The following is a 25936-nucleotide window of genomic DNA, read 5'->3' as shown; positions in this document are numbered from 1 at the left end:
GCTTATACACCGGCGGCAGACAATTAATCTTCTTTCAACCCAGTGCACCACCCGCACTTGAATTTGCCACGTCATTCTATTATTTTGATTCTTGCGTCGCGTCGTCGTACGGATTCACTGAAAACAAGATGCAGCAACAAGCCCATAATTGTCATGATCCTATGCATGGATGAAATAAAACACAACGAGCGTCCAGCTACAGCTCATCTCTATGCCCCTCACAAGAGACCCGGAACTCTCATAAATCCTACACGCCCGACTCTCCATTCGCCACCAAAAACTTCATCTACCTTCGGTACCATCGCACACTCTGCCTGTTACGCCTCATCTTTCGCATTAATTGGAGCATTCCGTAGAGAAGGGCCTCGGCGGTGGGAGGACTATGCAAAAAATAAGCAGGGGAACAAGGGTAAAGTGGCGAATGAAAACCTACCATCCGGGGACATAGATGTCGACAGGCACGATTCGGTCACAGCCTCGCACGACCGAGTACGAGTAGTGGTAGTAGCCACCGCCATTGGCGCATGAACCCATAGAAATGACCCATCGGGGTTCGGGCATTTGGTCGTACACTGCGGCCGTGTCAGTTTGATTGGCCGTTTTTTTTTTTTCAGACCGACCTTTTCTCAACGCAGGCGCCATCTTGTTTGTTAAAGTACCTGCTACAATCATAACATCACTCTGTCGGGGGGACGCTCGGAAGACGACACCGAGTCGATCTTGATCATATCGGGCGGCAGCCATGTGCCTGTGGCCAAATGAGCAACTGGCCATTCAGAAACAAGCGATTGCACATACATCATTTCGACGGCGCAGCAGGCGAGACCAAAGGTCATGGGCCACATGGACCCTTGGCGACCCCAGTTGACAATCTTGTCGAGCGTTGAAAGGACATACTCGGCGCCGTTTCTAGGTGTCTCGAGACTCAACTGGTTGCTCTTTTGCTGGGCGATGGTGGTGTCTGGCAGAGTGGTGGAGGGCGAGTGGTCGTACGAGTTGATGGCGGAGGTGGGTGTGTGGGGCCTGGGGGCGACGGCGGTGCTTGAGAGCGGACGGGCTGCAGATGCGGGTTAGATGCGGGTTAGATGCGAGTCAGAATAGGCGTGCAGGGGTGCGTACCGAGTGCGAGTGCGGGTCTGAACGCGGCGGGCCTGGCGGCTGGTGGGGGTGAGCGGTGGCGGCGGGGTGAGCGGTGGCGGCGGGGTGGGCGGCGGTGCTTACCTGATCTGAGTGCTGGAAGGAAGGGCGACATGGTGGCGAGCAGTAAGTAATGAACAGCAACAATACACGCACGGGCCAATAAGGAGATGCGGTATTGCAACGCGGCATTGTGCGATATCGCCGAGTGTGGCGGGGGGTGTGCTAGTTTTATTTTCTGCCGCCCTCGCACTCTGGCACCCGACACGCCATGCTCGCCCGCTCCGCCATACAGCGCGCCCTCCGCACCGCCGCCCGCCGCCCCGCCGCCGCCCCCCTCCCCCCCCGCCGCCTCGCGCGCAGCTTCTCCGCCACTCCCTGGAGACACAGCCAGCAGCCGGTAACGCCCCCCCTCCCCCTCCAGCAGCCAGAACCAGCAGCAGCGGCCACGTCCACCCCCCTCCCGCCCGCACCCGCCGACCTCCTGCCGCAGCCCCCCGCAGATGCCGGCGCCCCCACCCTCGAAGACCTCATCCTCCACTCCGGGAAGAGCGTGCAGGACGTCCTCAACTCGGAGGAAGCGGTCCATGCCGCCATGAAACTCTCAGACCTCAAGCTCATCGGCTACGACCACGGCATCCTCAGCGTCACCGGCTGGTTCACAGACGGCCTCGTCGCGCTCCACACCGAGCTCGGCCTTCCCTGGTAGGTGCACGTGCATTCTGACCCACGCCTGCTGACCGTCGGGCACACAGGTGGGCCGCCATCGCAGGCACCACCGTCCTCATCCGCCTCTGTCTCACCCGGCTCGTCGTCAACACCCAGAAGCACAGCGTCCGCCTCGCCGCCGTCAACCCGCAGATCCAGGAACTGATGGCCGAGGCCAAGGTCGCGAGCGCCAACAAGGACACCCACATGCAGACGCTCATCAGCCAGCGTCTGCGCGACCTCATGAAGGAGCACAACGTCAACCCGCTCAGGCCCCTGCTGCTTCCTCTCGTCCAGATGCCCATCTTCTTGACCTTTTTCAGCATCGTCCGCGGCCTCGCTAACCTTCCCCTGCCCCAGCTGAAGGAAGGCGGTCTCGGCTGGGTCACCGACCTGACCGCTGCCGACCCGTACTACATCCTTCCAGCCACGTCGTTGCTCTTTACCAACTTGGTCTTCAAGGTGAGAGCGGTCAGCGTTTGCAACTCTTTTTTTTTTACTGACCGATCCTGTACAGTTTGGTGCCGACGGCGTGCCCACCGCCGCCAAGGCTGGTAGCCCGATGACCACCGCCCACATGCGCAACTTTATCCAGCTGACCACCTTTCTCTCATTCCCCCTCATCATGTACTTTCCTTCCGCCCTCCTCTTCTACTGGACCTTTTCCACCGGCTTCACCCTTTTACAATCCATCATCCTCCGCCAACCGATCGTCAAGCGATACCTCGGTTTACCCGTCACCAAAGCCCAGGCGCTCGAACCGGGAGCAGAGCCCCTCAAAAGTCCTTCCTACATGGACACCTTTAACGCCGCGAAAGAATACTTTCAAAAATCTGTCAAGCAGGCTTCTGAAGATTCTGCCAACAGGGCGCACGCCGAGCAAAAGGCAAAGCATGCGAGCGTGCAGAGGAAGCAGCAGCAGGGAGCGTTTGTCGAGAGGATCCAGGAACCTGGTCCCGAGGTCAGCGACGCACAGACCGTCAAGAGGCCCGAGGGACGGGAAGCTGAAAAGCAGAGGAGAATAGAAGAGGCGAGAAGAAGGAGGGCTAGGTCATGATTCGGGTCATCGTCATGTTATGCATATGCACTAGAGCACTACTACACTTGGCTGTTGTTTCGACTTTTACATTACATAAGCCTCCACTTTTGATCGGCCAAGACCGTGCCGGGCAGGTGTCGTCATTCTTGCTTGGAAACGAGATCGTCTCTTTCCATCGTCCATCGCTAATTATCCTCAACAAACTCTTTTCCCGAACCCCTGGCAACTTTTTTCGTAATCACTAAAATCCCCACACGATGCTGCCTAGAAGCATCACCGCCTCTGCTCTGCATGTGGGCACGTCTCGGTCCATGCTTGCTCGGAGTATAGCTACCGCCGTCCCGCTCTTACGGCAGCAAGAACGGCGTGAGTAATTATCTTGTTTTGTAATTGCGTATGATGGGCTGATAACTAGAAATGTACACAGTACCTCGAGGCCATGTGAGACCGACACGCAGACCCATCCGTCAGATTCCCTTTAGAACCGGAACCGGAACCGATGAACACTACCAGTCGACTGCAGCTGGCCCCCAGGCGTTCCATGCGTATGAACCTTATGATCCCCTCTCAACACCCATCCACGCTTCAGGGCCTGTGGACATTCCTCCCGATCCTAGCGGTGTACTTGGGGATAGCCACGCAGCGAGAGAAATTCTGGGCCATGAGAGTCTGGTGATTGTCAGGCAACTGGAGATGTTGAATGTCTTTATGGGTGTAAGTTGGTTCTCTTTCTTTTTCCCGATGATATTTCCATTTATTCATCGCCTTGGTTAGTTTGAACAAGCGAACAGATACGCTATACATTCACCGGACGGCCAGCTTGTGGGATTGTAAGTGGCAGCGTAGATATTATGATCATCACATGGGAGCGCTGACCCTTTGTTCTCATCGAAAAGCTTGGCCGAACAGGAGCAAGGTATCCTCTCGACAATTAGCAGGCAAGCTCTGCGGACACATCGCCCGTTTAAGTCTATTGTCATGGACAGGCATGGGAAACCGGTCTTATGGGTGAGTCCCTCTTTCATCTCTGCGAATTTCGCTGCGAGTTGTCAACAAGCGATTCTTACAACACGCGTTGTGGGCCACGTAGATCCAAAGACCTTTTGCGTTCATCAACTCTCGGATCTTTGTCCACTCTTCCGAAGATCGGGATAGCAGACTCGTAGGCGAAGCTCAACAGTGTGTATCATCCCGAGATCTCGTATGATCACCGCAGCAACTGATGTAATTATAGACAATGGCACCCTTGGCGACGACGATATAATTTATTTCAAAGGTATTTTTTTTCTTTCTTTTGGGTCGCATCTTGCTCACCCGTCCATTCTCTCAAGTCGCGAATCCGAGACATTCCGCCAATTTGCAAAAGTCGACAGTGGTTTCCTCGCATGGGATTTTTGGCTCAAGGACAAGGATGACCGTCTGTTAGCTTCCATCAATAGAAACTTTCGGGGGATAGGACGTGAACTGTTTACCGACACTGGTACGTTTATTCCAGCAACGGGGTTTGGTAAACTAATAAAACTACCAAAAAAAAAGGCCAGTATGTTATTCGATTTGACGCTGCCGGCACCGAACTCGATTTAGCACCCGGATCAAATATCAACGTCCAAGGACAAACATTGGTTCTACCCCGATCATCTGACAGCGGGCTGACTTTGGATCAACGTGCCATGGTGAGTTTTTGCATTCACACGAGCAGAGTTGAATCTCGTCACTGATAATCAGTAACAAATTTTTTTTTTTTTAAAAAGACACTCGCCACAGCAGTATCAAGTATGTACCAGGGACACAAACAGAGAGAATTCAGCGCTAAAACCGCTTTGCGTTGTAGTTGATTTTGATTACTTTTCAAGACATTCAGGTAGCGGCGGTCTCGGCTTCCCGTTCTTCTTCTGGGGCGGAGGAGACGGGGGTGCCGACGCTCAGTCTGGCGGCCGTCCTTCCGATGTGCAGCCTTCTCCAGATGGAGGCGCGGGTGCGGGTGGTGTTGCAGCCGGAGCGGCCGCTGGGGCTGCCGGCACAGGCGGCATGACGGAAGACGAACTCATCTATGGCCGTCAGCCTGCCCAACCTGGCAGCCCGAACGATCCTGTCCCACCGCCACCGGGAGAAAGCGCAGGAGGATGGGAACAGTTCCCACAAGGTTTGGAAGGGTATGACGAACAGTCTGCTGGGTGGGAGCAAGAGGATGTTATGCAAGATCCATGGGGCAACCAGGGTGGTGATGACAGTGGATGGTTTGGCGGTGGTGGGGGTGGTGGCGGTGGCGATTGGGGAGATTGGGGTCAGTAAACGGGTCAGGGTGGTATCATTTTTATATAGGGTATGTAGTTGCATAGGGTTTCCCATGTAATCAATCATCTCTCACGCCTTGGCCTTGGGCTATGTGAAAAAAAAGAAAAAAACAAAAAAGTCAGCTCGACCTCGGATTCACGGCACGCCACCACTCACCTTGCAATCGTCCATCACAGTATTCTTGATCAACACCATCACCGTCGCCTGTTCTTCCGGCTTGGTGACCGCATTGTCGTGCTCATAACTTGCCCCGATAGCCAACTTGGTCCCATCGGGACTAAACGCCAACGCAGAGATGGGCGCCGGGTACTTGGGGAAAAGCTTCATTCTTTTCTTGGCATTGTGGTCCCAAATGGAAATGAAACCGTCAGAACCGCCGGATGCAAACGTATTGTGTCTATTTTTTTTTCCCGCCTTGTCAGTTTTGGGCTGATCATGCGTCGGGGAGGGCGGGGGAGAATCCAAACTCACATGGGGTGGTAAGCTAAAGCGTTGATAGGGAAAACGCAATCCGTACCATCCACATTCTGTCGATGGGCTCGGAAGGCGTACTTTGATCCTTGGTCGGCAGGATCAATGTACTCCACCGCAATCCTGCCCTCCAAAGAGCCAGACGCCCAGCCTATTACATCCACACTATTATTTAGCCTCTTGTAAACAAGTGATCGATGAGTTGATCCAAAACATACCTTTCCCATCAGCCATGGTGGCAACACTCCTTGTCATGAACTTCAAAGCACTCTCCCTCTCCTGGCTCGCTGGGATTTTTTCAGTCGCGGCGGCAAGCTTTGCGACGTCATAGACATAGACGTGTCGGTGCGCCATGGAGACGAGGAGACGAGATGCAGAAGGGGCGTAGGCGAGATTGTAAGCTCGGGCGGGAAGAGGCTGGGTGGATTTCAGAGGCGTGTCGGACAAACTTTTTAAGAATGGTCAAGGCCTGTATAACATTGGCAAGTGAAAAAAGGTAAAAACGTACGGGTCCCAGACTTTGATGGTAGAGTCCCAAGAAGCAGAGATCAACACATCTATAGGGCTGATTAATACTAGTGCGCTTTTATTCTAGGAGGAAAACTTACTGTGTTGGGGAGACCAAACGATACTCTGAACAGCATCGTCGTGCTTGCCCAATACTTGAACAAGGCCAGTGTCGAAATCCCATCTTTAAAACTCGACAATTAGCTTTTCCTTTCTGAACCATACCAATATCGTTAAACAGTCGATTTCACCTTCTAACCCGTTTATCCAATCCAGCAGAGAATCCTACATTGGGTGTAGACCCGAAACAAGCGGTCAAAACAGCTGCAGGGTGGGGGAAGCTATGTTAAATTGTCAGTTGATGCTTGCTTGGTCGTTCGGGGACACACATCTTGGGCGGTTGGGGAGATCCTGATAGATCATGGAGTTGTATTGTCTGATAAGATGTGTGATGTAAGCGAGCGAAAGAACGGAAAAAGAATATGGACGTACACCGTCCCATGAAGAGACCAAGAGACGCGATGAGTCTGGGGAGAAGGCGACGGACGAGATGCCATCTACCGGTGGCTGGAGTACTTGGTCTGGCTAGGTGTGAGCCGGGGTGTTTAGAGTTATTGTGGAGACGCTTACCTGAAGACATAATGGTGTTTTGTGGGATGTAGAAGGAGGAGGAAGAGTGAAATAATAAATAATTCAAAGTGAGCGCGATAAGAAGTGGATGTTTGTTTGTTGTTCTTGCATTCTTTTTTTTTCAGTTTCTAGTACTCTGCCATTCAACATGGAACCTAGAGACAGGTCTGCGCCTATGGACATTGACCCCCCGGTATACAACACAGACAGGCTCGACGCATTCGTATACAAGCACAACGACGGCCCAGCCAGAAAACGTACGCTCCGTCCAGCAAAAATATCCCAGTCTCCCACTGCTGACCTCCGCCTTTAGGCCTGCACACCGAGCTCGAACACCAACCTTTCCACCCACAGCCCACCCAGGGATTCGCACAGTTCAACAGCTCACTCAATTCTGCACCCCTCCTTCTCGCAGCCCTCAACACTCCCAAAAAAGCCCCGGCCTATGACCCCTCCCAGTGGTATTCCCAAGGCGCACGAACACCGGCCACCTCCTTGGTAACCCAGGAGGTGGATATGGACAGCCCAGCGAGACGGGGTCCGTCTTCAGAGGCAGCGGGTTCAGTTGACGAAACTGAAAGGGGCGGAGAGGCCGAGGACAAGGAGAATGCAACAGAGGAGAAGAAGCCTAGAAAGTTTGCAAAGGGTGCTGTGACGAGGACGAATCGGAAACGACAGCAGTCAAAGAAGGAGCAGGTGCGTTCAGACAACGAAGTAGGTGGTGGCTTTTTCCTCTTGGTTTGTAATAGATCCATGGGGCTGAACCCCGTGTAGGATCGAGGGGCAGTGCGACATAGCGATTCGGCCACGCCGGCATTCACAAAATCCGAACACCACTACAGTGTGCATATGGCAGCCCCTTCTCTCAGGCACTCTGAAATACCGGCCCTCCTGTTGGGGTAAGTTTTCGGGCTGTAGAGTGGGATTATCTGCTCACTCTGTCCTCCAGCTACCTCCAGTTCTTTGTAAACACATCCATTGTTCTCTTCTGCATCTACCTGGCAATCCTGTTCGTCCTGACTGTAAGGAGGGATGTCAAGGATAAGATGAACGAGTATTCTGTCGGTGAGTGACGTGTGTAATGGGTAGCAGACATACGCTCACTCCCACTGCCAGAAATACTGCAGGAGATTGCCGAGTGTACCAACATGTACTTGACAAATATGTGTAGCTCAAACAGAATACCCCATATGTAAGCCCATCTCGCCCCAGCCTCGTCTGACGATCGGACAGGGACGCTCCATGTAGAGCCTGGGAAGCTTGCATGAACCGGGATCCTACCGTTGTTGGAAGAATCAACATCATTGCCGAAACGTTTGCGGGTGTGATCAACAGTTTTGTAGAACCGATCAGCTGGAAAACTATGGTAGGCGTAGAGCTCAGGTGTCCGGGTGTATGGCGTGGCTAACCCCGCTATGCAGAGCTTTACACTAGTCACTCTTACATTCCTTGTAATCCTCACCAACTCTGCGCTATTCAACCTTCGAGCGAGGGCGTCTCAGCATGACACGTCTGCGCCGGCTGCGCCTGCTTTCTGGCCTCCGCACGGGCAGTTCATGCCGCAACTGCCGGCGAACATGCCGCAGGCGCCCACGGTGCACGCGCCGGGAGAGGGAGGGGAGAGGGACGCGCGGCAGATTGGCTGGCGTGGGGAGAAGGGGAAGGGGTGGTGATATCGTAGAGTGTATGCATGGCGACTTTTTGTACGGGATTATTGCGTCACAGCCGGCGGCGGGTGCCGCCCGCCCGTGTTGTTCACTTGCCGTTATCTCGCAGCGTCACTTGAACGTCGATCTGATTCCAACAGACTCCCCTCCCCCCGCCATGTCCCGCCTCGCCAAGCGCCATCCAGACTTGCTCGTCAGTCTCCCCGCGTCCCCCCAGCCCCGCTGACTCTCCCTCTCCAGAGCTGCAACTTCAACCAGGACTACTCCTGCATCGCCGTAGGACACAAGAAGGGCTACACCATCCTCAACTGCGATCCATTCGGGAAAGTCCACTCCAACAGTACGTCCTCTGTTAGTCGCGGCGCAGGAAACGGTCAAGCTGATGGGTGCACTAGATGATCAAGGCGCAACAGGCATCGTCGAGATGCTCTTCTGCACATCCCTCGTCGCCCTCGTCGGCGCGGCCGAGAACCAGCCATCTAATAGCCCTAGGAAGCTTCAGATCGTCAACACCAAGGTACGTGCTCGACATCTGCGCACCCGTCGGCTCGACTGACTGGGCTGGGTGGTTGGATCCCGGACCCCTTCCGATAGCGCCAATCAACCATCTGTGAACTAATCTTCCCGACATCCGTCTTGGCCGTCAAGATGAACAGAAAGCGGCTGATTGTGGTACTCGAGAATGAGATTTACATTTACGACATCTCAACCATGAAGCTGCTGCACACCATCGAGACCGGACCGAACCCTAATGGTAAGCTTGGACCACGTTCTTTGCCCGCAGCCTAATTCGAATTCGTCGCAGCTGTATGCGCTCTCTCGTCCTCTTCTGAGCGCTCTTACCTCGCCTACCCATCCCCTGTGCCATCGGCGTCCTCAACTCCTCTTTCGTCTTCAGCTATCCCTGCGCCACCACCAGCTCCCACGACCGGTGACGTTCTCCTCTTTGACACCATCTCTCTCACCGCTCTCAATGTCATTCAAGCGCACAAGACTCCCATCGCCGCTCTCGCTCTCAACTCTACGGGCACTATGCTTGCAACAGCTTCCGACAAGGGGACCGTGGTCCGGGTATTCAGCGTGCCAGACGCCAAGAAGCTGTGGCAGTTCAGAAGGGGCTCTTCCAGCGCAAGGATCTTTAGTATAAACTTTAACCTCATGAGCACGTTGCTCGCAGTTTCTTCCGACACTAGCACAATACACATTTACCGACTCGCCAGTTCTCGTAAAGGTGGTAAAGATGCGGATGACGCCTCGACAGAAGAAGCTCGCAGTCCGACACCCTCTGAAACGCCTTTGGCTTCATCACCACCGCTGGCAGCTGGCAAGCTAGACTCGCACTCTGCAGCGTCATCCCTCAGGCGGCGGTCGTATCATCTGGGCAAGTCGTTCGTCGGTGGAGTCGGCGGCTACTTGCCAAAGAGTGTATCGGAAATGTGGGAACCTCAGCGCGATTTCGCATTCATAAAGCTCAGAGGGAATCACGGAAGGACGGTCGTTGCTATGAGCGCGTGAGTAGATTACGCCTTTTCCCGGGTCACAGTCCCAGTATCCAACTTCTAAAACTTAAAATCGCAGGACGGTGCCCCAAGTCATGGTCATTAGCTCTGAAGGGTTGTTCCAGGCATACAATATCGATCTGGAGAACGGCGGCGAGTGTTCGTTGATGAAAGAGTTTGCGTCAGTTGTATACTCATTACCCGTCATTGCCATATGGGAATCGCTGACTTTCTTGGTTTACATAGGTTATTGGGCAGTGAAGATTTCGGAAATGGATCCAATGGGATTTAATACCCATTCAAGATAAACTGGTTCTTAATACGATAAAGCCTGATAAAGTGTGATTTTTGTTTGTACAAGGTTATATGCATTTGTTCTATTCGTTACTGGATGTAATACTCTTTTTTTAGATCATACATTACAACTGTCGTAAGGTTTTTTCTTTTGCAATTTTTATGTCTAATGCAAGAAACCCCTGATCGCTCCACCCACATTCTGCACGTCCAAGAGAAACGTATCGTGACCCCAAACACCGCCGAGCTCGTAGTATGTCACTCTGGAATTCCCAGTCAGCTTGAGAGCATCCGACAGCTCTCTCTGTTGCTCCACGGGGAACAAGACATCACTTTGAACACCAAGCACCAAAGTGGGAATATCTTTCAGCCTCTGCAAACCCTGTGCCAGGTCGGCAAGGTGCGGGGATTTGGAAGTAGGGATAAATCTTGCGAGCTTTTTCTTCGTTTCCTTTTCCAACTTTTCCTGTTCTTCTGGCGTATTATGGTCATGAGCTTCGGCGGCACCGCGGGGCGCACAGCAAGAGATGGAAACCGGGTCGTCGGGGTACGGAAACGGAGGCTGGTCGGGGTAGGCGTCGTTGAATCGTTTGGCGAGAGAGGTGAGGGCTGGACCTGTCATGTCAAATAGGTCCATAGCTTTGGAGATGTAGATGAGAGAATTGGCGTCATAGGTAAGACAGAAACGTTCCCCCTACAATCACACACATTAAATGGTTAGTTAGTTTGATTGATCGAACGAATGAAAAAAAAAAAAAAAAAAAAAAAAAAACCGCCGGAGAGATGGGGCGTCTTTGGGGACCATCGAAAACTCACCTGATGGTCGAGGTAGGTCTCGATCAAGAAATCGGGACTCAACCTGGGCACGCCAGGGTTTCCTTGTGCATCCAATTGAGCATCCTGCTCAGAAATCATCTGACGGCCAAACCTTTGCTCCCACTCTGGACCTGATCGGTAGGTGATTGTTGCAATCTCTGTAAATGTCGATATGTCAGTGATTTACCCAAAAAAAAACTCCCCGATCCCCCCTTCCCCTGAAGACGTTATACTTACGTCGCGCTAGTTTCATGCCGTTGTGAGGGGGGACGCCGTCATAGTAGAATCCTCTGTTCCAATTGGGATCCGCCATCAGAACTATCCAGTATGGTCAGTACCAACACTCCAGTGCTCTTTTTTCACTTTTGGGCTATGAAAACACATACCGCTCCTCTGGGCATACCTCATACCCACACCGTTCAGACCACTTCTTCCACATGCAGAAATACTAACAATCCTGCCGACCCTCTCCGGAGCCAAGTAAGCCAAACTCAAACTCTGCATACCGCCCATACTGCTCCCCACACTCGCATAGAGTTTGTTGATGCCCAAGTAATCCATCAGCGAGATCTGGGCACGAGTCATGTCGTGTACGCTGAGCAGCGGGAACCGAGTCGCCCACCGTGTCTGGCCATCGCCGGGCGGGTAGGGAGAGCTCGGGCCCGTACTGCCAAAACAGCCACCAAGGACATTGGTGCAAATGACGAAAAACTTGTCGGTATCGATACTCTTGCCCGGCCCGACAAAGTCCTCCCACCATCCCGGCTTGGAAGAAGTGGACGGGGAGACGTCATTTCCTCGAGAAGCGACATGGGAAGAGGCAGATAATCCTGTATGGATGAGAATGGCGTTTGAGGCGTCAGCGTTGAGAGTACCCCATGTTTCGTAGGCGATCGTGAACGGAGGAAGAGGTGAGGGCGAATAGAGAAGCGGCAGAGAGTGGGAGGCGACGTAGTGGAGAGTGGCTGGCGGTGGCTGGCGGAGCACATGGATGAGCGTGGAGGCCATCCACATCGGGCACACACGGAGGGACGTACCACATAGCACGCCTCGGCTTCTTCTCGTCCTTCCTTTGGGGACTTTCCCTCTATCCGCTCTTCTTCGCGTCTAAGTTCGTCATCTTTTTTCTGGATTTCGTCGACCTGCATTTCGCGCTCCTTTCCCTTCCCCCAGGCCGAAGTGGGAGCCGGTGCCGGGGCCGGCTGACTCTGGAGGCCAAATCCACCCGGATTGAACGCTGGTTTCCTCCTTGGTGGGAGCTGCGGAGATGTGGGCGGGAGGAAGTGGGCGTGGGCTGTGGTGGGGTGCGGCGGTGGAGGGTGGTACTTTGCGAGATGGGGCTTTGGGGGGTTCCAGCGGGGGAGGTTGAGGTTGCGCGGGAGGGGCGGGCGTGGCATGGCGGGGGAGTGGGGGGGAGCAGCAGAGTCACAGAGTCACAGGAAAATGAAACAAATGCATACAGTACACTATGACGGGTGAGAATCCGAATAGCGAAAACGAATACATCACAAATCAAAAAATCACGCCATCGCCCTCCACCTCCACCTAGAGATCCGGACACCACGCAGCCTCCGCACCTTCCCTGCCCACCGGCTTGCCAAACCAGCGTATATTACGTACGCACGACTGCAAGTACGTATCTAATAATCTAATCACACTTTCCTCCCTGCTGTTGGCCATAATGCGGCCCGAATTCCGAATATGCATCCCTAGTCAGCGGCCAACGTCCACCAGCATTTTGATCAGCGGGAAAGTGAAAGGTCACCTGATACACTGACGACTCGGCAGCCCGGTACCATTCCACCTCGCTCGCGACGTGCGACGCCTTCTTGTTCCAAGATACGCAGGATCGGACTTAACGATCATACGGACCTAAACTCCGGTCTCGAGCCCCATGGGTCTTCGTCACCCATTAACCCGTTCCATGCCTCGTTACCGCAAAGCCAGAATGCAATTGCCGCTCCTCTGGTCAACAATCTCCGTGGGACTCCCCCTTCCCCACACTGGGGACTCAAGGACCCTGAGCCACATAATGGCATGGCCCTGGGACTTCCTTTTTTCCAGGTACCATTACGATACTCACACTGTACTGCTTGATTATCATTCGGCACAAGTTTTCCTTAACTCTAATTGGGATGATCGGCTTTAACGAAAAACGAATTTCTTCTATAAATACTATAAGGTTGAATGAGCTTCCCTTTCCCCATGTACTACCTATTACTCTCAACACCATTACCCACTCTCACGACACCTATATAACATGTTCTTCAAGAAAAACAGTGACGCGCCAAAAAAGCCAAGACATGCCCCAGATAGGGACGACGTCCCAAGTCTAGAGGACCTAGGTGTTGAACTCCATCCTGATACTGCTCGTTATGTGGCGGACAGTCAGGCATTGGCTGATGCAATCGGCGGAAATGGTCAGTATTCTATATTTTTTCATGACCTGTCTTGTACTCATACCTTGTGCAGGTCTCAAGGATATATTCAGCAGTGGGCTCGTCTTGATTGCAGCCTTCTCCACATGTATGGGCGGTCTGCTATTCGGTTTCGACCAGGGTATTCTTTCCATTGTCCTTACCATGAGCCAATTCCTGGGCCAGTTTCCCGATGTCGATGCCAATGTCAGCTCTTCTGCTGCCTTCAACAAAGGGTAAGTGTTCGCCGCGTCGGAGCTAATTCTTACCCTTGAAAAAGAGTTGACAACTGATTGTCTTGACTCGCAGTATCATGACCGCCCTTCTGGAACTGGGTGCTTTTATCGGAGCCCTTCAAGCTGGTTTTGTCGCAGACAGGTATTCTCGTAAAAAGGCCATCGGTTAGTTGCCAAACTCTTGTAGACGAGTGACACTGGCTGACACTAGCTGGAAAAAAAAAGCTCTCGGTTCAGTGTGGTTTGTTATTGGTGCTATTCTCCAGACTACATCCTACTCCTTTGCCCAGCTAGTCATTGGCCGATTCGTCGGTGGTCTTGGTGTTGGCCTTCTCTCTGCTGTGGCCCCAATGTATATCAGCGAAATTTCACCACCAAACATTCGAGGCTCATTGCTCGCCATGGAGGCTGCCACCATTGTCAGCGGTATCGTCATCATGTTCTACATTGTGAGTATTGTCTACTTACCATACAGAACCATTTCTTATTCATCTTTTGAATAGACTTATGGCTCCCGATACATCCCTGGCGACTGGAGTTTCCGACTTCCTTTCCTCGTGCAGGTAGCCCCCTGTATCCTCTTGACAATCGGTCTTTGGAAACTTCCTTATTCTCCGCGATGGCTTGCTCAGGTAGGCAGAGATGAAGATTCTCTGCACGCTCTCATGCGCCTCCGAGGATTCCCCGTTACCGACCCTCGTCTGCAGGCCGAGTGGATCACCATCAGAGCCGAGGCTATTCAAAACCGAGAAGTTATTGTCAAGGCCCACCCTTCCCTTCAAGGCAAGGACTTTATGTCCGAGCTCAAACTTGAGATTGCTTCTTGGGTCGACATGTTTAAGCCCAAGCTCATCAGGCGAACTATCATTGGTCCCATTTTGATGATGTTCCAGCAATTTTCTGGTATCAACGCTGTAAGTTTTCATTATGGAACACATGAGAAGATTGGACATTGGTTTCTGACCACCAGTACATCAGCTCATCTACTACTCTCCTACTCTCTTTGAGCAACTTGGCCTCGACTACGAGATGCAGCTTGACATGAGCGGTGTCCTCAACATCATTCAATTGGTCGCCTGTGTGCTCGCCTTTTTCGTTATTGACAGAGTAGGACGAAGGCCGCTTCTTCTCTTTGGATCTACCGCCAACACCATCTGTCACGTCATTGTGGCGGTCGTCATGGCCAAGTTCAGTCACGATTGGGTTCGATACAGCAAGGAGGCATGGGTGGCCGTTGCATTTATCTTCATCTACATCTTCACCTACGGTGTTGGTTGGGCTCCCGTACCTTGGGCCATGCGTAAGTTCTTTTGGGGGTTTCCAAACAACATGCGAGAGACCAGAGTCTAATAACAGCATCGTAGCTGCCGAGGTTCACACTTCAAGTCGCCGAGCCAAGGGTGTCGCCATCACGACTTGCGCCAACTGGTTGGGCAACTTTATTATTGGTCTCATCACCCCACCCATGCTTCAGAACATCAAGTACGGCACCTTCCTTTTCTTTGGCGCCTTCACATTCCTTTCCGGTCTCTACGTCTGGTTCTTCTGCCCTGAGCCCATGTAAGTTGTGTGAACGAATAATAACCCCGTGCCCTCGTGAAATAAGTTGGATGCTGATGATTCTCGACAGGGGTAAAACGCTCGAGCAGATGGACCAAATCTTCCACTCCAACACGGCTCATGAAGACAACCTCGCCAAGTCGGATATTCAAGCAGTCATCCTGAACTCTCCCGTTGCTGGACCATTATCTGGCACGGCGAGTGCTGAAAAGATCAACGACAAGGATACTCAGCAGGAATGGGTGGAGACTGTTTGATTGCGGGATTGCTTCCTTGGGCAGGGTTGCTTCCCGTCCTTGCTTTTGTATTACAAAGTAAAGGTGTGGAAAAGGTGTTGGAAGGTTGTTTATTGGTATTATATTTTTTTATCACTTGGAATTGGGGAATCAAAAGAATCTGAAAGGACCGTGTTGGAATACCGGTCTATGGTTGTCATCATACTATACATGGTTGAAATAAATGTTTGTCTATGTATCGTCAGGCATTGCTTTTGTCAATAATTGAAAAACATCTCATCTACGAGCCAAACGCCGAAAGATGGTAGAGCGCTTCTTTGTGGCAGAAGATATCTCAGTTCAATTCTGGGATCTCACCCTTCTAATCTATTGATTATAATTTGATAAAAGAAAGTGAAAGATCCAAGTCGTTAATATCCTACACAACAACGTTCTCCGATGTGAAACACCTCTAAATAACCCCAAATAATTTCGCAATCTCATCCTTCTTTTCCATCTTCAATCCCAACAGGCAGCTCTTTACCGTAGGGTCACTCCTGAAGACGACTCTTGGCCTGTACTCTTCCTGCTGAACGACAACTTCGCCAGTCGGTCTTTGTTGTGCAGGCTCAGCCCGCACTGTGGTGGATGTGGTAGGCGTTACTGGTGAGCCGGGGATATCCCGTCTCTATTTCCGAGTAGTTAGCCTGGCAATTTTTGGTGCATCGCGGATCAATCGGAGAAAAGGATTTACGTTTCCAATTGAGGGAGATCCTCTTCCATGCCTAGGTGAATCAATTCCACTAATCACTCCCTTGACCGCGGGCAACGGTAACCCTCCTGGGAAGTACACATTGGTGCTTGCAGTAGAAGACGGCTCGCCATTTGTGGTGACGGATTTAGGTGGCAGGCTAAGCTCGACGCCCTCAGAGGGACTGGTGCTTGTTCCAACGACAGTGGAGTTGGGAGACGGGACAGAATGGAGAGAGGAAGTTGGTGTCTGAGGATCAAGAGTGGTAGATCTGCGGGCGCGAAGAGACGAAGTCTCGGCAGAAGGGGAAGATGATACGTTGGAAGACATTTTTGTTGAGTGCTACACTAGGCTGATTCGTTATGACGACTTTTGACATCTCCGACGTCGCTCTTGTCTTCTTTGTGCAACATGAAAGTGTGTTACGTAATTGCTGTTGTTGACAATTCCCGTCGTACATTCCGTCCATTCGTTCGAGTGACTTTTTGGGCAGCTTTCAACTCTCTCCACGAAATGCACCTCATACGGCTCAAAGAAAGCCACTTTCCTCTGACGTTGAAGTCATACATACTGTTACAAGTCAAAATGCTAATAATCTGTTTAAATGATGATAATACTATCTAATTGATGAATGCAACACAAACAAACAAAAAACCCTCAATCAGAACCCATCATCCCTCAACTTTATCATTAAACCGCCATAGAACCGCTCCAAGTCAAACTTGTCCTTCCTCTTCTTCTCTCTCTCCTTTTCCTTTTCCAATTCTACTTGGCCCTCCTTCTCCATCCTGGCTTCCTCCAGCTGCCTTTTGCCGGCTTCCGTTGTCTTGCCTCCAGGAAGAAAATCCGTGACCCAGTCGACAACTTGTCCGACTTGGGCGATATCCCAACTAGATGGAGTGACGATTGAGGATTCTGACGATTTAGGAGAAGCCTCTGCTCCAGAATCCTTGCCCTTCTTTTTCAACTCCACCATGTCCCTCTCCTTCGCGGCCAGGCCAAGGTGCTCATGGACTCCACCTGCACCCGGGGCACTCTCCTTGTCCAATTCCCATCCCCCACCATGCTTATCTTCTCCCTTCTTGTTATCATCACCAAGGGAGATGGACGACACGTTACTGGGGAATAGGCCGCCCTCTCCCCGAAGGTCCCAGTGATGACACTCATCTACAGCGCCAATGTATTCACCCCATTTAGCGCTGGATACGCTCACCAGACCATCGTTACCCTCATACCTCGGCTTCCCCTCTGGCCCATAGACCATGTTGGAAGTGTCTTCAGCGTAACCATTCTCGGCAGCTGCATCGAGCACCAGCTTGGGGAACCATAATGGATGTAAGACAGACATCTTGGAAATTCGTCCGGCTACCGATGTGTATTTGACAAAAGGGTCGTCTGGTGTGGCCGGGTTAAAGTGATCACGAAGGTATGCGGTTGTCAGGTTGGAGTAGGCAGGGGAGTCGAAAATGGACAAGAGGTACGAGGTAAGTCCGGCGGCGATTGATGTGATGGTATCTGGCTTGGTTTGTGTGGGCGGCGGGCGAGCGAGAAGTGGAGATTTGAGAGAATAGGGAAGAGCTTTGAGTTTTTCGGCAGTAAGTGAAGCAGCTACAGCAGCAGCAGATCCAACGCCAATATTGGCAGCACACCAGTCCATGAAAGGAGACCCGCGATGGGGCGTGCCGATGGTGGTGAGCGATAAGGGGGTATAAGACGTGGGTTTGATAGTGGATATCAGATGTCGACAGTCAAGACCGCCCATGGAATGCGCCACAAAGTTTACACCTGTACCGCGAGGAAGGGTCTTCTTCAGAAACTCGTGCATTTGCTCTGCACGTTCTTTAATCGAGCCGGTTCTTTGAAATAGTGTCAACCCTGTTTCTCGCTGCCATAGAGGAAGACTTACCCTTTGACACCAACTACCACAACCTTGACGCCCATCTTATCTCTCAAGACTTCCAGGACGCTTGCCCAGTAATGTAATTTGAGAGAAGGAAACAGCGGTATCGGTGTTGCCGTCGAAAATCCATAGAGACCTGTTTCATTGTCAGCTTTGGCTCTGTATGGCTATCAAAAAAAAAAAAAAAAACTCACCATGACACAGGACGACAACCTCCCTTGGGGGCTTTATGGATCCCGGCACAAAAAGCCTCTCGTCATTCATCAGGTTGTAAATCTCCTTTGGACCGGGAGGCCATTTGGGATCCGGTGCGAGTTTGGGATATCGGGGCGGATGTCTGTAGTGTTGATGATGCTCTTTCTGCTGATTCTCATAGTGCCTGTGCTGATGCGGCCGGTTTTCATTAACCCCCGCCAATCGCGAAGGGCCAGCTTCCGCTTGGCCAGCATTCGCGGGAGGTGGTGGTGCATTGGACGCAGTTTCAGACTTGAGCAAGTAGTCTCCAGCACGTGCGTGGAGGTTGTCGAGGTGTGCTTTGCCCTTTCCCTTGACGGCGGGGATGATATCTATCCAGCGATTGACGGCGTAGCGTACTAGCTGGATATATCTGAAGGGCGAAAGGGTTGTGCCCATCTCAAAGATGGGTTGCGGAGAGAGAAGAGTGGTATCGGGAGTGGGAGGCGGAGTGATATGCAGCCCAAGCGGGTTGGTATGTGTATTTCTATGCTCTAGGCTGGGTGTATATGGGCTGGGTGTGGAGTGATACAGAAGAGAGTGGCAGAGTGAGAATATAGCACCAACAGCTGCTGTATGTTGCTGGAGTGGCTGGAGATCGGGGATTGGCTGAAGAAACGAAGATCAACATTTGACAGATGGGGGACTATCGGCCGGCTGTTATGACGTGTTCGCGGAACGGCAGCGTGGTTCTCGCGTGGATTAGATTCCGTCGGAAAGCCGCGACCCTCGCTTGAGAAAAAAGCTAATTATTATGGGCAACACAGGTTTATTTTTGACCCGGCGGGCGGGAAGAGAGCGGGAGTGGCTGTGGGAAACAAGCAATGGCTGCCTAGGACACAGCAAAGGGCGCACAAGGATGGACGGTGAGGTCTGAATACGGAGACGAAAGATGCAAGGCAAGCACTCCATAGCTTATGCAACCCATCGTTGTGCACCCCATTGTATGCAGCGCCCTCTGAGCTGCTTGGCACAGTGCTTTTTTCGTCGCTTCACGCGTCTCAGGGCTCGTCGCTTCACGCGTCTTGGATTATTTCCTTGTTTTGGTCCTCGCCCCTTAACTCGTCCCATGAAACGCCCACAATTCCTCCGCCATGTCGCAACTCCGCCTCTTCACCTGTCTTCTCGTCCGCCGCAACGTTTCCTCCCGTAGATCACTGCATCAAAGGAGCGTCTCCATAACAGCCCATCGGCCACAGCCCTCAGCAGCACCCCGACGCTTGGACCCACAGCCACCGTTCTTTCGCAGTCCGCTAGCAAACGTCACCCGCACAGCTTGCATTTCGCTCGTTACCTGTGTCTAGCACTTGGCTTGACGCCATTCACTTATCCTCTTCAACACTTTTACCGTGCTCATTCCATACACCCCAGCAGCAAATGCTTCCTCACCTCATTCTCTCCCTCGCCTCGCTCTTCGCCCTCCCCGCCGTCTTTGCCGCGACAACTTGTAACGGCCACTCTGAGCTCTGCTCTCGGCTCTACTCTAATGTCACATTCATCGGGGCGCACGACTCGTATGCCGTGGGCAGCAGCGTGGCAGATGACCAAGATAAGGATGTCACGTCGCAACTGGTGAGTCCCGACTGCATGCCGCTTTTTGAGTCGTGAGCGTGTCTAATGTAGAGTAGAATGATGGTATCAGGACATTACAGATCCAAGCGTGAGCCATATCCATAGTGTTTTCATCATTTTTGGACATAACCTAATATTATGATAGACATAATGCGTCTGATGGCATTCACTTGTGCCATTCTTCTTGTGTAAGTGTTGAAAACCGCCAAACCTGTAGCCAAGAAGTCATATTGACACCTACCTTTAGTCATTGCTTGATGGCGGCTTGATGTCCGACTACCTCTCCACCGTTGCCTCATGGGTCAACGACAATCCAAATGATGGTAAGCTCGTCTCCCCGACAAGCCGTGGACCAAGCTAATGGAGTACTAGTGATCACGATTGTCATTGTTAACAGCGACAACCTCCCTCCCACCTCTTTTTCGCCTGTCTTTGAGTCTGCCGGCTTGTCCAGCAAGGTTTATACCCCTGCCAGTCAACCTACTCAACTCTCCGACTGGCCATCTTTGTCCGATATGATTGACGCTGGCACGACTGTGGTTGCGTTTATGGATTATGAGGCCGACACCAGCAGCGTGCCGTACTTGCTCGATGAATTCGCTGCCATGTGGGAAGATGCGTACGGTAAGCGACAATCGCTAGCAGAGTAAACACAGTAGCTAACAGTATTTAGGTGTTACGACTCAGGAATTTGGATGTGCTGTTAACCGCTCCAGCGGTGACACCAGCTCTCAACCATTCCTCATCAACCACTTCCTTGACAGCGTGAGTCGAGATAACAAAACTTGTCATGTAAACTCACACTGATATGGCATCGCTAGACTTATTCTTTCAGCTCCATCCAAGTGTTTGTTCCAAACAAGGACAAACTCAACGAGACCAACGCCGAGACTGGAACTGGCTCCATTGGTTACCACGTTAATAACTGTCGACAGCTTTGGGGCCGAAACCCCAATCACATCCTTCTCGACTTTTACGACTCTAACGGCAACTCGCCGTTCAACGTCGCTGCGTCTCTGAACGGAGTCTCAGCTCCGACAAACACCGTCACTGCTGGTACAGCGTCGGCTACCAGTAGCGGAACCGCTGCTGTTGTGTCTACCCAGTCGTTGAGCGGCTCTGTAACGAGTATAGAAGGCATCGCGAAGGGTATCACTTTGGGTTTGGGTGTCATGCTTGGCGTTGGCATGGGTGTTGGTAGAGTTTTCTTGTAGAGCCACATTTTTTTTTCTTCTGTTTCCTTGCAACAATGTGTATCTTGCATGGACATATATCATGTATGACAAGTCAAGAATGCATCTGTGTATTCCAGTACTCTACTTCTCCGCCCAACCATCACCCTTCCACTCGACAACCTCTGGCCATCCCTCCTCCTTGACCCTCTCTACTGTTCCAGCGGGTGTAGGCAAAGACACGACACCCTTGGGCAGCCACTCTTCTTCAGGCTTACCCTTCTTCAACGCCAATTGAGCCTTGCTCTTGACAAGCTTTTTACTGTCCTTAACATAGAGGAAAGAGTCGTCGGAGCCGGGGACACAGCCTCGGACATAAAGAAGGTTGAGGACGTGGTCAACACGGTGGATAAGGAGGTTTTGGGTGGTACGAGTGACATTTCCCATATGTCCGGGCATCTTTTTACCAGGGATAACTCGTCCGGGATCCTATCAAGGGGGGTTAAATTCCATATACAAAACTATTTGGAAACACGAAATGACAAACCTGGTTTTGACCAATGGAACCAGGTGATCGGTGCTTGACGGAAGTACCGTGAGAAGCTTTCAGACCCCTGAAACCATGCCTCTTCATAACACCCTGGAAACCCTTTCCGATCCTGCAGGAATATCAGTCAAAAGACCTTTGAGCTGGATCACAAAGAAAAAGGGAGCCAAGAAAACGTACGTCACACCCTGCACATCAACAAATTGTCCAGGGACAAAGTGTCCTGCACTCAGTTCTGTCCCCACGGGCACCACAGCATCTTCGCTGACCTGGAACTCCTTCAATCTGTACTTTGGCTCCACGCCCGCCTTTTTAAAATGTCCAAGCTGCTGCTTTGTTGTCGTCTTTTCACGCCTAGGACTCGCACCGATTTGGAGAGTGTGGTAAGGTGATGTGGGAGGGGGAGGACTATGTCTGACGACTTGGTTGGCGTCGACCTGGAGGACTGTCACTGGCCATCTGCGGCCATCGGCGTCCCACAAAGCGGTCATGCCACGTTTACGGGCGATGAGACCTGTTCGGAGAGTTTGGGGTGTCCATTTGCCGGGTGCAGCAGGAGCAGGGGCGGGGGCGGTGGAAGAAGAGGCCTCGGCGACGGTGGCGAGGGTTCGTGAGAAGGGTTGTTGTAAAGCACGGAGCAAGGAGCGCATGGCGGGAGAGGTGTGTGGTGTGGCGTTGGGTAGATGAGGGCCAAAGGAAAAAGGTGTAAAGGTTTCGAGAAACGGAGGAAATCTCGACGAAAAGGCGACACGTGCGATTGGTTCCGTGGGTTTTGGGCTTGGCTGTTTCGGCCCCAAAATAGCCGGCAGGAAAGCTTGAGGGAGTCTTATTTTGGGCGGCAAACTGTATGTTCTGGGATTGCACGCTCTTGATGGGGCCGGTCACTTGTATGGGGCCCTCGTTTTTCCTCTCTTGGCTTTATACATATCATACCTGGGACCTCCTTGCGCTCCTCTGCCCTCGCCACCCGCTGTACTACTATCTTCCTCGGCGACACGCTTTCACAAGTCGCCGCCTCCGCACAGACACCTAGCCATCCCTCGCGGACGTACGTAATACGGTAACACGACCAACACCCTCCTTGACCCTGGAATTTGTATCACATTTCGCATCCCGTTAACAACAACTCTTATCCCGAGTCTTAGCAACAATGGCAGCCACCAACGCCCAGATATATCAACAGTCTCAGATGCCCATGCCTATGCCCATGCCTATGCCCACCCCGTCTCTCAACCCCAACATCAACTCGGCCCCAACTCCAGGCCCAAATGCCATGAGCGTCTACGACGACTGTCAGAGCCCGCTTGATACCAGTGTCAGTGGCATGTATCCTGGAGATAGAGGAAGCCGTGTCGTCAGCCAACCTGCTCCTTTATTAGATCAGTGTAAGTCTGCCAACGGAGTGATAGCTGCGAAAGCCACCAAGGTCGGAGAAGCCATTACTGATTGAAAGTGTGATGAACCTTAGCCCACCTACGACCGGGCAATCAGGCCAACCTTCTCTCTCATGACCGCACTATTGAACTGTACCGCGAAAATGCCAAAAAGACGAACGATCCCGAACTCATATTCGAGTTCTCTGCGTTCATGATCGATGCGGCCAAAGCGATGATTCCTCCTGAGCAGGAAAATGACACCAACCCTTCGCCTGCGGTCATAAAACAAATGGAAAAACGAGAAGAGATTATCAAGGAGGCTACATCGTTACTTAAACGATTAGCCGATAGGGGTTTCCCAGACGCCCAGTACTTTTTGGCCGACTGTTATGCCAATGGGATTGGTACAGCGAGAGGCAAGCAAGACTTTGACAGGGCATTCCCCCTCTTTATTCTTGCTGCCAAACACGGCCATCCGGATGCTTGCTACAGAGCTGGAACATGTTGTGAGCATGGATGGGGGTGTAGGAGGGATAGTGCAAAGGCCGTTTCCTTTTACAAGTGCGCCTTTCTGCAGTAGTCCATAGGTGTCGAGCTGACGAGCTAGCAGGAAAGCCGCAGTCGGTCTCCACCCTGGGGCAATGTACCGACTTGGCACTGCTGAACTCAATGGCGCTCTTGGATTCCCCCGTCGCCCAAAGGAAGGTGTCAAATGGCTCAAGCGATCCGCGGAACACGCCACTGAAGAATTCCCTCACGCCCTTCATGAACTCGCCCTTTTGCATGAAAGAGGTATTGAAAATGTTGTTTTCGTAGACAATGATTATGCTGCTGAGCTTCTCGCTCAAAGCGCAGAGCTGGGATATGCTCCGAGCGCTTTCAAGCTGGGAGAGTGTTACGAATACGGCAAGATGGGATGCCCTGTCGATCCTGCCTTGTCTATCCACTACTATGTGAGTTCTTCTGTTACGAGATATTAATATGTTCCTCATGATGTCTATAGAACATTTCTGCCCAGCAAAATCACAAAGATGCCTGTTTCGCCCTCACAGCATGGTACCTCGTCGGTTCGCCCGGTGTCCTCCCACAATCAGATACAGAAGCCTACCTCTGGGCTAAGAAAGCGGCCGAGCTAGGATTGGCCAAGGCGCAGTATGCCGTTGGATACTTTACCGAGGTTCGTATTCCTTCTTTTATCTTGCATGACTACTGCTCATCGTTACCAATCAGACTGGTATAGGAATAGAAGCCAACCCTCAAGCCGCACTTACATGGTACAAAAAAGCAGCTGAGGGAGGTGATAAACGTGCTGCAAAGAGATTGGCTACTGGATCCAGGAGTTCAGCACTAGATAGGAGATTAGAAATGGAGGCTTTGAAGGAAGAAAAGAGATTGGGAGCCGCAGACCTTGCGCAAAGGTCCGGCAGCGGCAGTGGTGCAAGTGGAAAGGATGGGAAGGACGGGTGTTTGATCATGTAAATTTGGCGCGAGCACTGGAGGGCTCTTTGTTTGTTGAAGTGGGTATTGGGTGGCTGGAAACCCTCAGAGGCGAGGGTCAGTGTAGCAAAAAAGTTCTTTGAAAACCCGCACGATAGACACGAAACTTTGCGACTTCAGACTGTAGAGCAGTGTGGGGTTATTGTGATACTTACATATATATACCCGTATTTGGATTTCTCTGTTCTCCAATGACGATTAGACGATAAGATTATTTTAGTAAATCTATTCAAAAAGTGGATTGTTAGAGATTAGGCTTTGCATCTTGGACAATTGATTCTCTACACTTTGACGACGACCTTGGTTCTTCGTCCCAGTTAATTATTTATGTATTCTTCGTCGTCGACGTTTATTACGTAACTATTTGATTGTTTATCGACGCGGTCGCGAGGAAAAAACAACGCGACTGGCCCCAAACAAATCATCACAACAACATATATTTCTCATCTCTCAATTATTTTACCAACTTGATCAAGCAATAGTCTATATGGACTTTCGCCGGCAGACCCTCGTCTCTAATGGGGGTTCTTCCCAACCGCAACCATCGGTTCCTTCTTCAGCAATCAAGAAAGCCAGTCGTCTCGGTCCTGCCCGTCAATCCCTCGCTCCGTCTCAAATACAATCACGCACCTCAATCTTGGGCGTTTCAAACTCTCAAGAAAATGCATCACACGGCATGATGGGCTCAAGGAAATCAACAGTGCCTGGGAAAATGGGTGATAGGGATCAGCTGATGAGTGCAAGCAGAGGAGATGGAGGGATATATGGAAGAACGCCGCAGATGAACCGGGGAATCCCTGGAAGGTGAGTGTCAATTCGGTCGCTTTAGTAACGATGGGGGCTCATTAGATATACAGTGTTCGTAGAAGTTCGGTATTTACCTCGAATAGCCAAGGGCGAACATCGATGGCACCTGGAGTATATTCAACCGCGTATAAAGACCCTCGGCCTCTGCGCGACAAAGTCTTCCAATCAAACTGTATGCGCAACGTCAACGAGTATCTGATATCCGTCAGATATCCACTTCCATTAACCGCCAAGACGCTCACGTCTCCCACTGCCAAGGAGTTTCAGTCAATATTCAAATTCCTGGTCAATGACCTGGTCGACCCAGGAGCAGCGTGGGGGAAAAAGTTTGAGGATGACACGCTGTCCATCTTGAAGGATCTCAAATACCCCGGTATGGATAGTGTCAGTAAAACGGCATTGACAGCTCCGGGTGCGCCGCAGTCATGGCCCAACATGCTTGCCATGTTGAATTGGCTAGTAGATCTCTGCAAGGCAAGTTTGTCCTTGTCTTACGTTACATTCTACTTTGGCTTACCTGCGCTTAGGCATTGGACAACTGGGATGATCCCGAGATCATTTCTGATCCTCTCATGGTTCCTGCTACGGA

The 25936-nt window shown here is 51.7% G+C and overlaps 14 protein-coding genes across 14 annotated transcripts in view; 8 read left to right on the top strand and 6 right to left on the bottom strand.

Annotated features, from left to right (window-relative positions):
• Positions 1–142: 142 nt before the first annotated feature.
• Positions 143–1319, bottom strand: CNE02800 (conserved hypothetical protein). The gene is made up of 6 exons (XM_024657227.1): positions 1222–1319; positions 1120–1158; positions 799–1057; positions 621–748; positions 434–572; positions 143–380 (listed from the first exon to the last, which is right to left on the bottom strand). The coding sequence occupies exons 1-6, from the start codon at positions 1250–1252 to the stop codon at positions 287–289; spliced, it is 690 nt and encodes a 229-aa protein (XP_024512911.1). The 5' UTR covers positions 1253–1319; the 3' UTR covers positions 143–286.
• A 285-nt stretch (positions 1320–1604) lies between these two features.
• CNE02790 (conserved hypothetical protein) lies at positions 1605–2943 on the top strand. The gene is made up of 3 exons (XM_571212.2): positions 1605–1842; positions 1893–2307; positions 2363–2943. Exons 1-3 carry the CDS (start codon positions 1733–1735, stop codon positions 2900–2902), a joined length of 1065 nt encoding a protein of 354 aa, XP_571212.2. The 5' UTR covers positions 1605–1732; the 3' UTR covers positions 2903–2943.
• A 64-nt stretch (positions 2944–3007) lies between these two features.
• On the top strand, positions 3008–5177 carry CNE02780 (conserved hypothetical protein). The gene is made up of 10 exons (XM_024657226.1): positions 3008–3250; positions 3312–3598; positions 3659–3714; positions 3781–3892; positions 3975–4063; positions 4119–4160; positions 4216–4364; positions 4421–4557; positions 4636–4657; positions 4716–5177. Exons 1-10 carry the CDS (start codon positions 3142–3144, stop codon positions 5174–5176), a joined length of 1464 nt encoding a protein of 487 aa, XP_024512989.1. The 5' UTR covers positions 3008–3141; the 3' UTR covers position 5177.
• A 25-nt stretch (positions 5178–5202) lies between these two features.
• On the bottom strand, positions 5203–6856 carry CNE02770 (conserved hypothetical protein). The gene is made up of 10 exons (XM_024657225.1): positions 6788–6856; positions 6650–6738; positions 6547–6593; positions 6409–6498; positions 6259–6341; positions 6159–6207; positions 5869–6098; positions 5651–5801; positions 5336–5576; positions 5203–5266 (listed from the first exon to the last, which is right to left on the bottom strand). The coding sequence occupies exons 1-10, from the start codon at positions 6795–6797 to the stop codon at positions 5249–5251; spliced, it is 1008 nt and encodes a 335-aa protein (XP_024512910.1). The 5' UTR covers positions 6798–6856; the 3' UTR covers positions 5203–5248.
• Positions 6857–6937: 81 nt separating this feature from the next.
• CNE02760 (hypothetical protein) lies at positions 6938–8460 on the top strand (the record flags this gene model as incomplete). Its single annotated transcript, XM_570985.1, has 7 exons — positions 6938–7044; positions 7101–7501; positions 7562–7686; positions 7737–7852; positions 7904–7979; positions 8021–8153; positions 8209–8460. The coding sequence occupies exons 1-7, from the start codon at positions 6963–6965 to the stop codon at positions 8458–8460; spliced, it is 1185 nt and encodes a 394-aa protein (XP_570985.1). The 5' UTR covers positions 6938–6962.
• Positions 8461–8558: 98 nt separating this feature from the next.
• Positions 8559–10357, top strand: CNE02750 (autophagy-related protein, putative). Its single transcript, XM_571138.2, has 7 exons — positions 8559–8647; positions 8695–8794; positions 8850–8971; positions 9049–9208; positions 9260–9965; positions 10033–10134; positions 10200–10357. Exons 1-7 carry the CDS (start codon positions 8612–8614, stop codon positions 10243–10245), a joined length of 1272 nt encoding a protein of 423 aa, XP_571138.1. The 5' UTR covers positions 8559–8611; the 3' UTR covers positions 10246–10357.
• CNE02740 (conserved hypothetical protein) lies at positions 10306–12484 on the bottom strand. The gene is made up of 5 exons (XM_570983.2): positions 12101–12484; positions 11450–12038; positions 11301–11381; positions 11064–11221; positions 10306–10941 (listed from the first exon to the last, which is right to left on the bottom strand). Exons 1-5 carry the CDS (start codon positions 12458–12460, stop codon positions 10414–10416), a joined length of 1716 nt encoding a protein of 571 aa, XP_570983.1. The 5' UTR covers positions 12461–12484; the 3' UTR covers positions 10306–10413.
• A 708-nt stretch (positions 12485–13192) lies between these two features.
• CNE02730 (hexose transport-related protein, putative) lies at positions 13193–15757 on the top strand. The gene is made up of 8 exons (XM_570981.2): positions 13193–13483; positions 13536–13716; positions 13790–13881; positions 13942–14165; positions 14220–14630; positions 14695–15016; positions 15081–15276; positions 15347–15757. Exons 1-8 carry the CDS (start codon positions 13324–13326, stop codon positions 15531–15533), a joined length of 1773 nt encoding a protein of 590 aa, XP_570981.1. The 5' UTR covers positions 13193–13323; the 3' UTR covers positions 15534–15757.
• Positions 15712–16612, bottom strand: CNE02720 (hypothetical protein). The gene is made up of 2 exons (XM_570980.2): positions 16246–16612; positions 15712–16179 (listed from the first exon to the last, which is right to left on the bottom strand). Exons 1-2 carry the CDS (start codon positions 16570–16572, stop codon positions 15964–15966), a joined length of 543 nt encoding a protein of 180 aa, XP_570980.1. The 5' UTR covers positions 16573–16612; the 3' UTR covers positions 15712–15963.
• A 185-nt stretch (positions 16613–16797) lies between these two features.
• CNE02710 (lipase 2, putative) lies at positions 16798–18999 on the bottom strand. Its single transcript, XM_570979.2, has 3 exons — positions 18337–18999; positions 18149–18278; positions 16798–18098 (listed from the first exon to the last, which is right to left on the bottom strand). Exons 1-3 carry the CDS (start codon positions 18773–18775, stop codon positions 16904–16906), a joined length of 1764 nt encoding a protein of 587 aa, XP_570979.1. The 5' UTR covers positions 18776–18999; the 3' UTR covers positions 16798–16903.
• A 404-nt stretch (positions 19000–19403) lies between these two features.
• CNE02700 (conserved hypothetical protein) lies at positions 19404–21260 on the top strand. The gene is made up of 7 exons (XM_570978.1): positions 19404–19948; positions 20005–20036; positions 20094–20136; positions 20196–20271; positions 20321–20572; positions 20622–20713; positions 20770–21260. Exons 1-7 carry the CDS (start codon positions 19754–19756, stop codon positions 21160–21162), a joined length of 1083 nt encoding a protein of 360 aa, XP_570978.1. The 5' UTR covers positions 19404–19753; the 3' UTR covers positions 21163–21260.
• Positions 21193–22383, bottom strand: CNE02690 (ribosomal large subunit assembly and maintenance-related protein, putative). The gene is made up of 3 exons (XM_570976.2): positions 21848–22383; positions 21668–21779; positions 21193–21609 (listed from the first exon to the last, which is right to left on the bottom strand). The coding sequence occupies exons 1-3, from the start codon at positions 22315–22317 to the stop codon at positions 21265–21267; spliced, it is 927 nt and encodes a 308-aa protein (XP_570976.1). The 5' UTR covers positions 22318–22383; the 3' UTR covers positions 21193–21264.
• Positions 22384–22546: 163 nt separating this feature from the next.
• On the top strand, positions 22547–24864 carry CNE02680 (protoplast regeneration and killer toxin resistance gene, putative). Its single transcript, XM_024657224.1, has 5 exons — positions 22547–23052; positions 23136–23604; positions 23654–23996; positions 24047–24220; positions 24274–24864. The coding sequence occupies exons 1-5, from the start codon at positions 22818–22820 to the stop codon at positions 24520–24522; spliced, it is 1470 nt and encodes a 489-aa protein (XP_024512906.1). The 5' UTR covers positions 22547–22817; the 3' UTR covers positions 24523–24864.
• Positions 24865–24969: 105 nt separating this feature from the next.
• The window catches only part of CNE02670 (conserved hypothetical protein), a 2593-nt gene continuing 1626 nt past the window's right edge, over positions 24970–25936 (top strand). Inside the window, exons 1-3 of the mRNA XM_024657223.1 lie at positions 24970–25344; positions 25398–25821; positions 25875–25936. The exon at positions 25875–25936 is cut by the window's right edge and continues 131 nt beyond it. Coding sequence (XP_024512905.1) covers positions 25028–25344; positions 25398–25821; positions 25875–25936 — 803 coding nt within the window. The 5' untranslated portion in view covers positions 24970–25027. The remainder of the gene's footprint in view (positions 25345–25397; positions 25822–25874) is intronic.

The sequence above is a fragment of the Cryptococcus neoformans genome (genome assembly GCF_000091045.1).
Source record: "Cryptococcus neoformans var. neoformans JEC21 chromosome 5 sequence".
NCBI lineage: Eukaryota > Fungi > Basidiomycota > Tremellomycetes > Tremellales > Cryptococcaceae > Cryptococcus > Cryptococcus deneoformans.
Note: the sequence above shows the minus strand (reverse complement) of the source record. Positions and strands in the feature narration are given on the sequence as shown.

Excerpts from the sequence above, each read along its gene's own strand:
- CNE02800 (XM_024657227.1), bottom strand. The coding sequence starts at position 1,252 with ATGTCGCCCTTCCTTCCAGCACTCAGATCAG. Across the intron at positions 1,159-1,221 it reads CCTTCCAGCACTCAGATCAG|CCGCCAGGCCCGCCGCGTTC; the intron begins GTAAGCACCGCC and ends CACCCCCACCAG. Across the intron at positions 749-798 it reads TGCTGCGCCGTCGAAATGAT|GCACATGGCTGCCGCCCGAT; the intron begins GTATGTGCAATC and ends ATTTGGCCACAG.
- CNE02790 (XM_571212.2), top strand. The coding sequence starts at position 1,733 with ATGAAACTCTCAGACCTCAAGCTCATCGGCTACGACCACGGCATCCTC. Across the intron at positions 1,843-1,892 it reads ACCGAGCTCGGCCTTCCCTG|GTGGGCCGCCATCGCAGGCA; the intron begins GTAGGTGCACGT and ends TCGGGCACACAG. Across the intron at positions 2,308-2,362 it reads TTACCAACTTGGTCTTCAAG|TTTGGTGCCGACGGCGTGCC; the intron begins GTGAGAGCGGTC and ends GATCCTGTACAG.
- CNE02780 (XM_024657226.1), top strand. The coding sequence starts at position 3,142 with ATGCTGCCTAGAAGCATCACCGCCTCTGCTCTGCATGTGGGCACGTCT. Across the intron at positions 3,893-3,974 it reads ATGGGAAACCGGTCTTATGG|ATCCAAAGACCTTTTGCGTT; the intron begins GTGAGTCCCTCT and ends TGGGCCACGTAG. Across the intron at positions 4,365-4,420 it reads TGAACTGTTTACCGACACTG|GCCAGTATGTTATTCGATTT; the intron begins GTACGTTTATTC and ends CCAAAAAAAAAG.
- CNE02770 (XM_024657225.1), bottom strand. Across the intron at positions 6,594-6,649 it reads TGGTCTCTTCATGGGACGGT|ACAATACAACTCCATGATCT; the intron begins GTACGTCCATAT and ends ACATCTTATCAG. Across the intron at positions 5,577-5,650 it reads GCTTTAGCTTACCACCCCAT|ACACAATACGTTTGCATCCG; the intron begins GTGAGTTTGGAT and ends AAAAAAAAATAG.
- CNE02750 (XM_571138.2), top strand. The coding sequence starts at position 8,612 with ATGTCCCGCCTCGCCAAGCGCCATCCAGACTTGCTC. Across the intron at positions 8,648-8,694 it reads AGCGCCATCCAGACTTGCTC|AGCTGCAACTTCAACCAGGA; the intron begins GTCAGTCTCCCC and ends CTCCCTCTCCAG. Across the intron at positions 10,135-10,199 it reads TCGTTGATGAAAGAGTTTGC|GTTATTGGGCAGTGAAGATT; the intron begins GTCAGTTGTATA and ends TGGTTTACATAG.
- CNE02740 (XM_570983.2), bottom strand. The coding sequence starts at position 12,460 with ATGCCACGCCCGCCCCTCCCGCGCAACCTCAACCTCCCCCGCTGGAAC. Across the intron at positions 11,222-11,300 it reads CGGCATGAAACTAGCGCGAC|AGATTGCAACAATCACCTAC; the intron begins GTAAGTATAACG and ends CGACATTTACAG. Across the intron at positions 10,942-11,063 it reads AGACCTACCTCGACCATCAG|GGGGAACGTTTCTGTCTTAC; the intron begins GTGAGTTTTCGA and ends GTGTGATTGTAG.
- CNE02730 (XM_570981.2), top strand. The coding sequence starts at position 13,324 with ATGTTCTTCAAGAAAAACAGTGACGCGCCAAAAAAGCCAAGACATGCC. Across the intron at positions 13,717-13,789 it reads TCTGCTGCCTTCAACAAAGG|TATCATGACCGCCCTTCTGG; the intron begins GTAAGTGTTCGC and ends CTTGACTCGCAG. Across the intron at positions 14,631-14,694 it reads AATTTTCTGGTATCAACGCT|CTCATCTACTACTCTCCTAC; the intron begins GTAAGTTTTCAT and ends CCAGTACATCAG.
- CNE02720 (XM_570980.2), bottom strand. The coding sequence starts at position 16,572 with ATGTCTTCCAACGTATCATCTTCCCCTTCTGCCGAGACTTCGTCTCTT. Across the intron at positions 16,180-16,245 it reads GATCTCCCTCAATTGGAAAC|AGACGGGATATCCCCGGCTC; the intron begins GTAAATCCTTTT and ends ACTCGGAAATAG.
- CNE02710 (XM_570979.2), bottom strand. The coding sequence starts at position 18,775 with ATGGGCACAACCCTTTCGCCCTTCAGATATATCCAGCTAGTACGCTAC. Across the intron at positions 18,279-18,336 it reads GGTTGTCGTCCTGTGTCATG|GTCTCTATGGATTTTCGACG; the intron begins GTGAGTTTTTTT and ends ACAATGAAACAG. Across the intron at positions 18,099-18,148 it reads GTGGTAGTTGGTGTCAAAGG|AACCGGCTCGATTAAAGAAC; the intron begins GTAAGTCTTCCT and ends ACTATTTCAAAG.
- CNE02700 (XM_570978.1), top strand. The coding sequence starts at position 19,754 with ATGCTTCCTCACCTCATTCTCTCCCTCGCCTCGCTCTTCGCCCTCCCC. Across the intron at positions 19,949-20,004 it reads AGGATGTCACGTCGCAACTG|AATGATGGTATCAGGACATT; the intron begins GTGAGTCCCGAC and ends AATGTAGAGTAG. Across the intron at positions 20,037-20,093 it reads AGGACATTACAGATCCAAGC|ACATAATGCGTCTGATGGCA; the intron begins GTGAGCCATATC and ends ATATTATGATAG.
- CNE02690 (XM_570976.2), bottom strand. The coding sequence starts at position 22,317 with ATGCGCTCCTTGCTCCGTGCTTTACAACAACCCTTCTCACGAACCCTC. Across the intron at positions 21,780-21,847 it reads GTTGATGTGCAGGGTGTGAC|GATCGGAAAGGGTTTCCAGG; the intron begins GTACGTTTTCTT and ends ATATTCCTGCAG. Across the intron at positions 21,610-21,667 it reads GTTCCATTGGTCAAAACCAG|GATCCCGGACGAGTTATCCC; the intron begins GTTTGTCATTTC and ends CCCCCTTGATAG.
- CNE02680 (XM_024657224.1), top strand. The coding sequence starts at position 22,818 with ATGGCAGCCACCAACGCCCAGATATATCAACAGTCTCAGATGCCCATG. Across the intron at positions 23,605-23,653 it reads AAGGCCGTTTCCTTTTACAA|GAAAGCCGCAGTCGGTCTCC; the intron begins GTGCGCCTTTCT and ends ACGAGCTAGCAG. Across the intron at positions 24,221-24,273 it reads CCGTTGGATACTTTACCGAG|ACTGGTATAGGAATAGAAGC; the intron begins GTTCGTATTCCT and ends GTTACCAATCAG.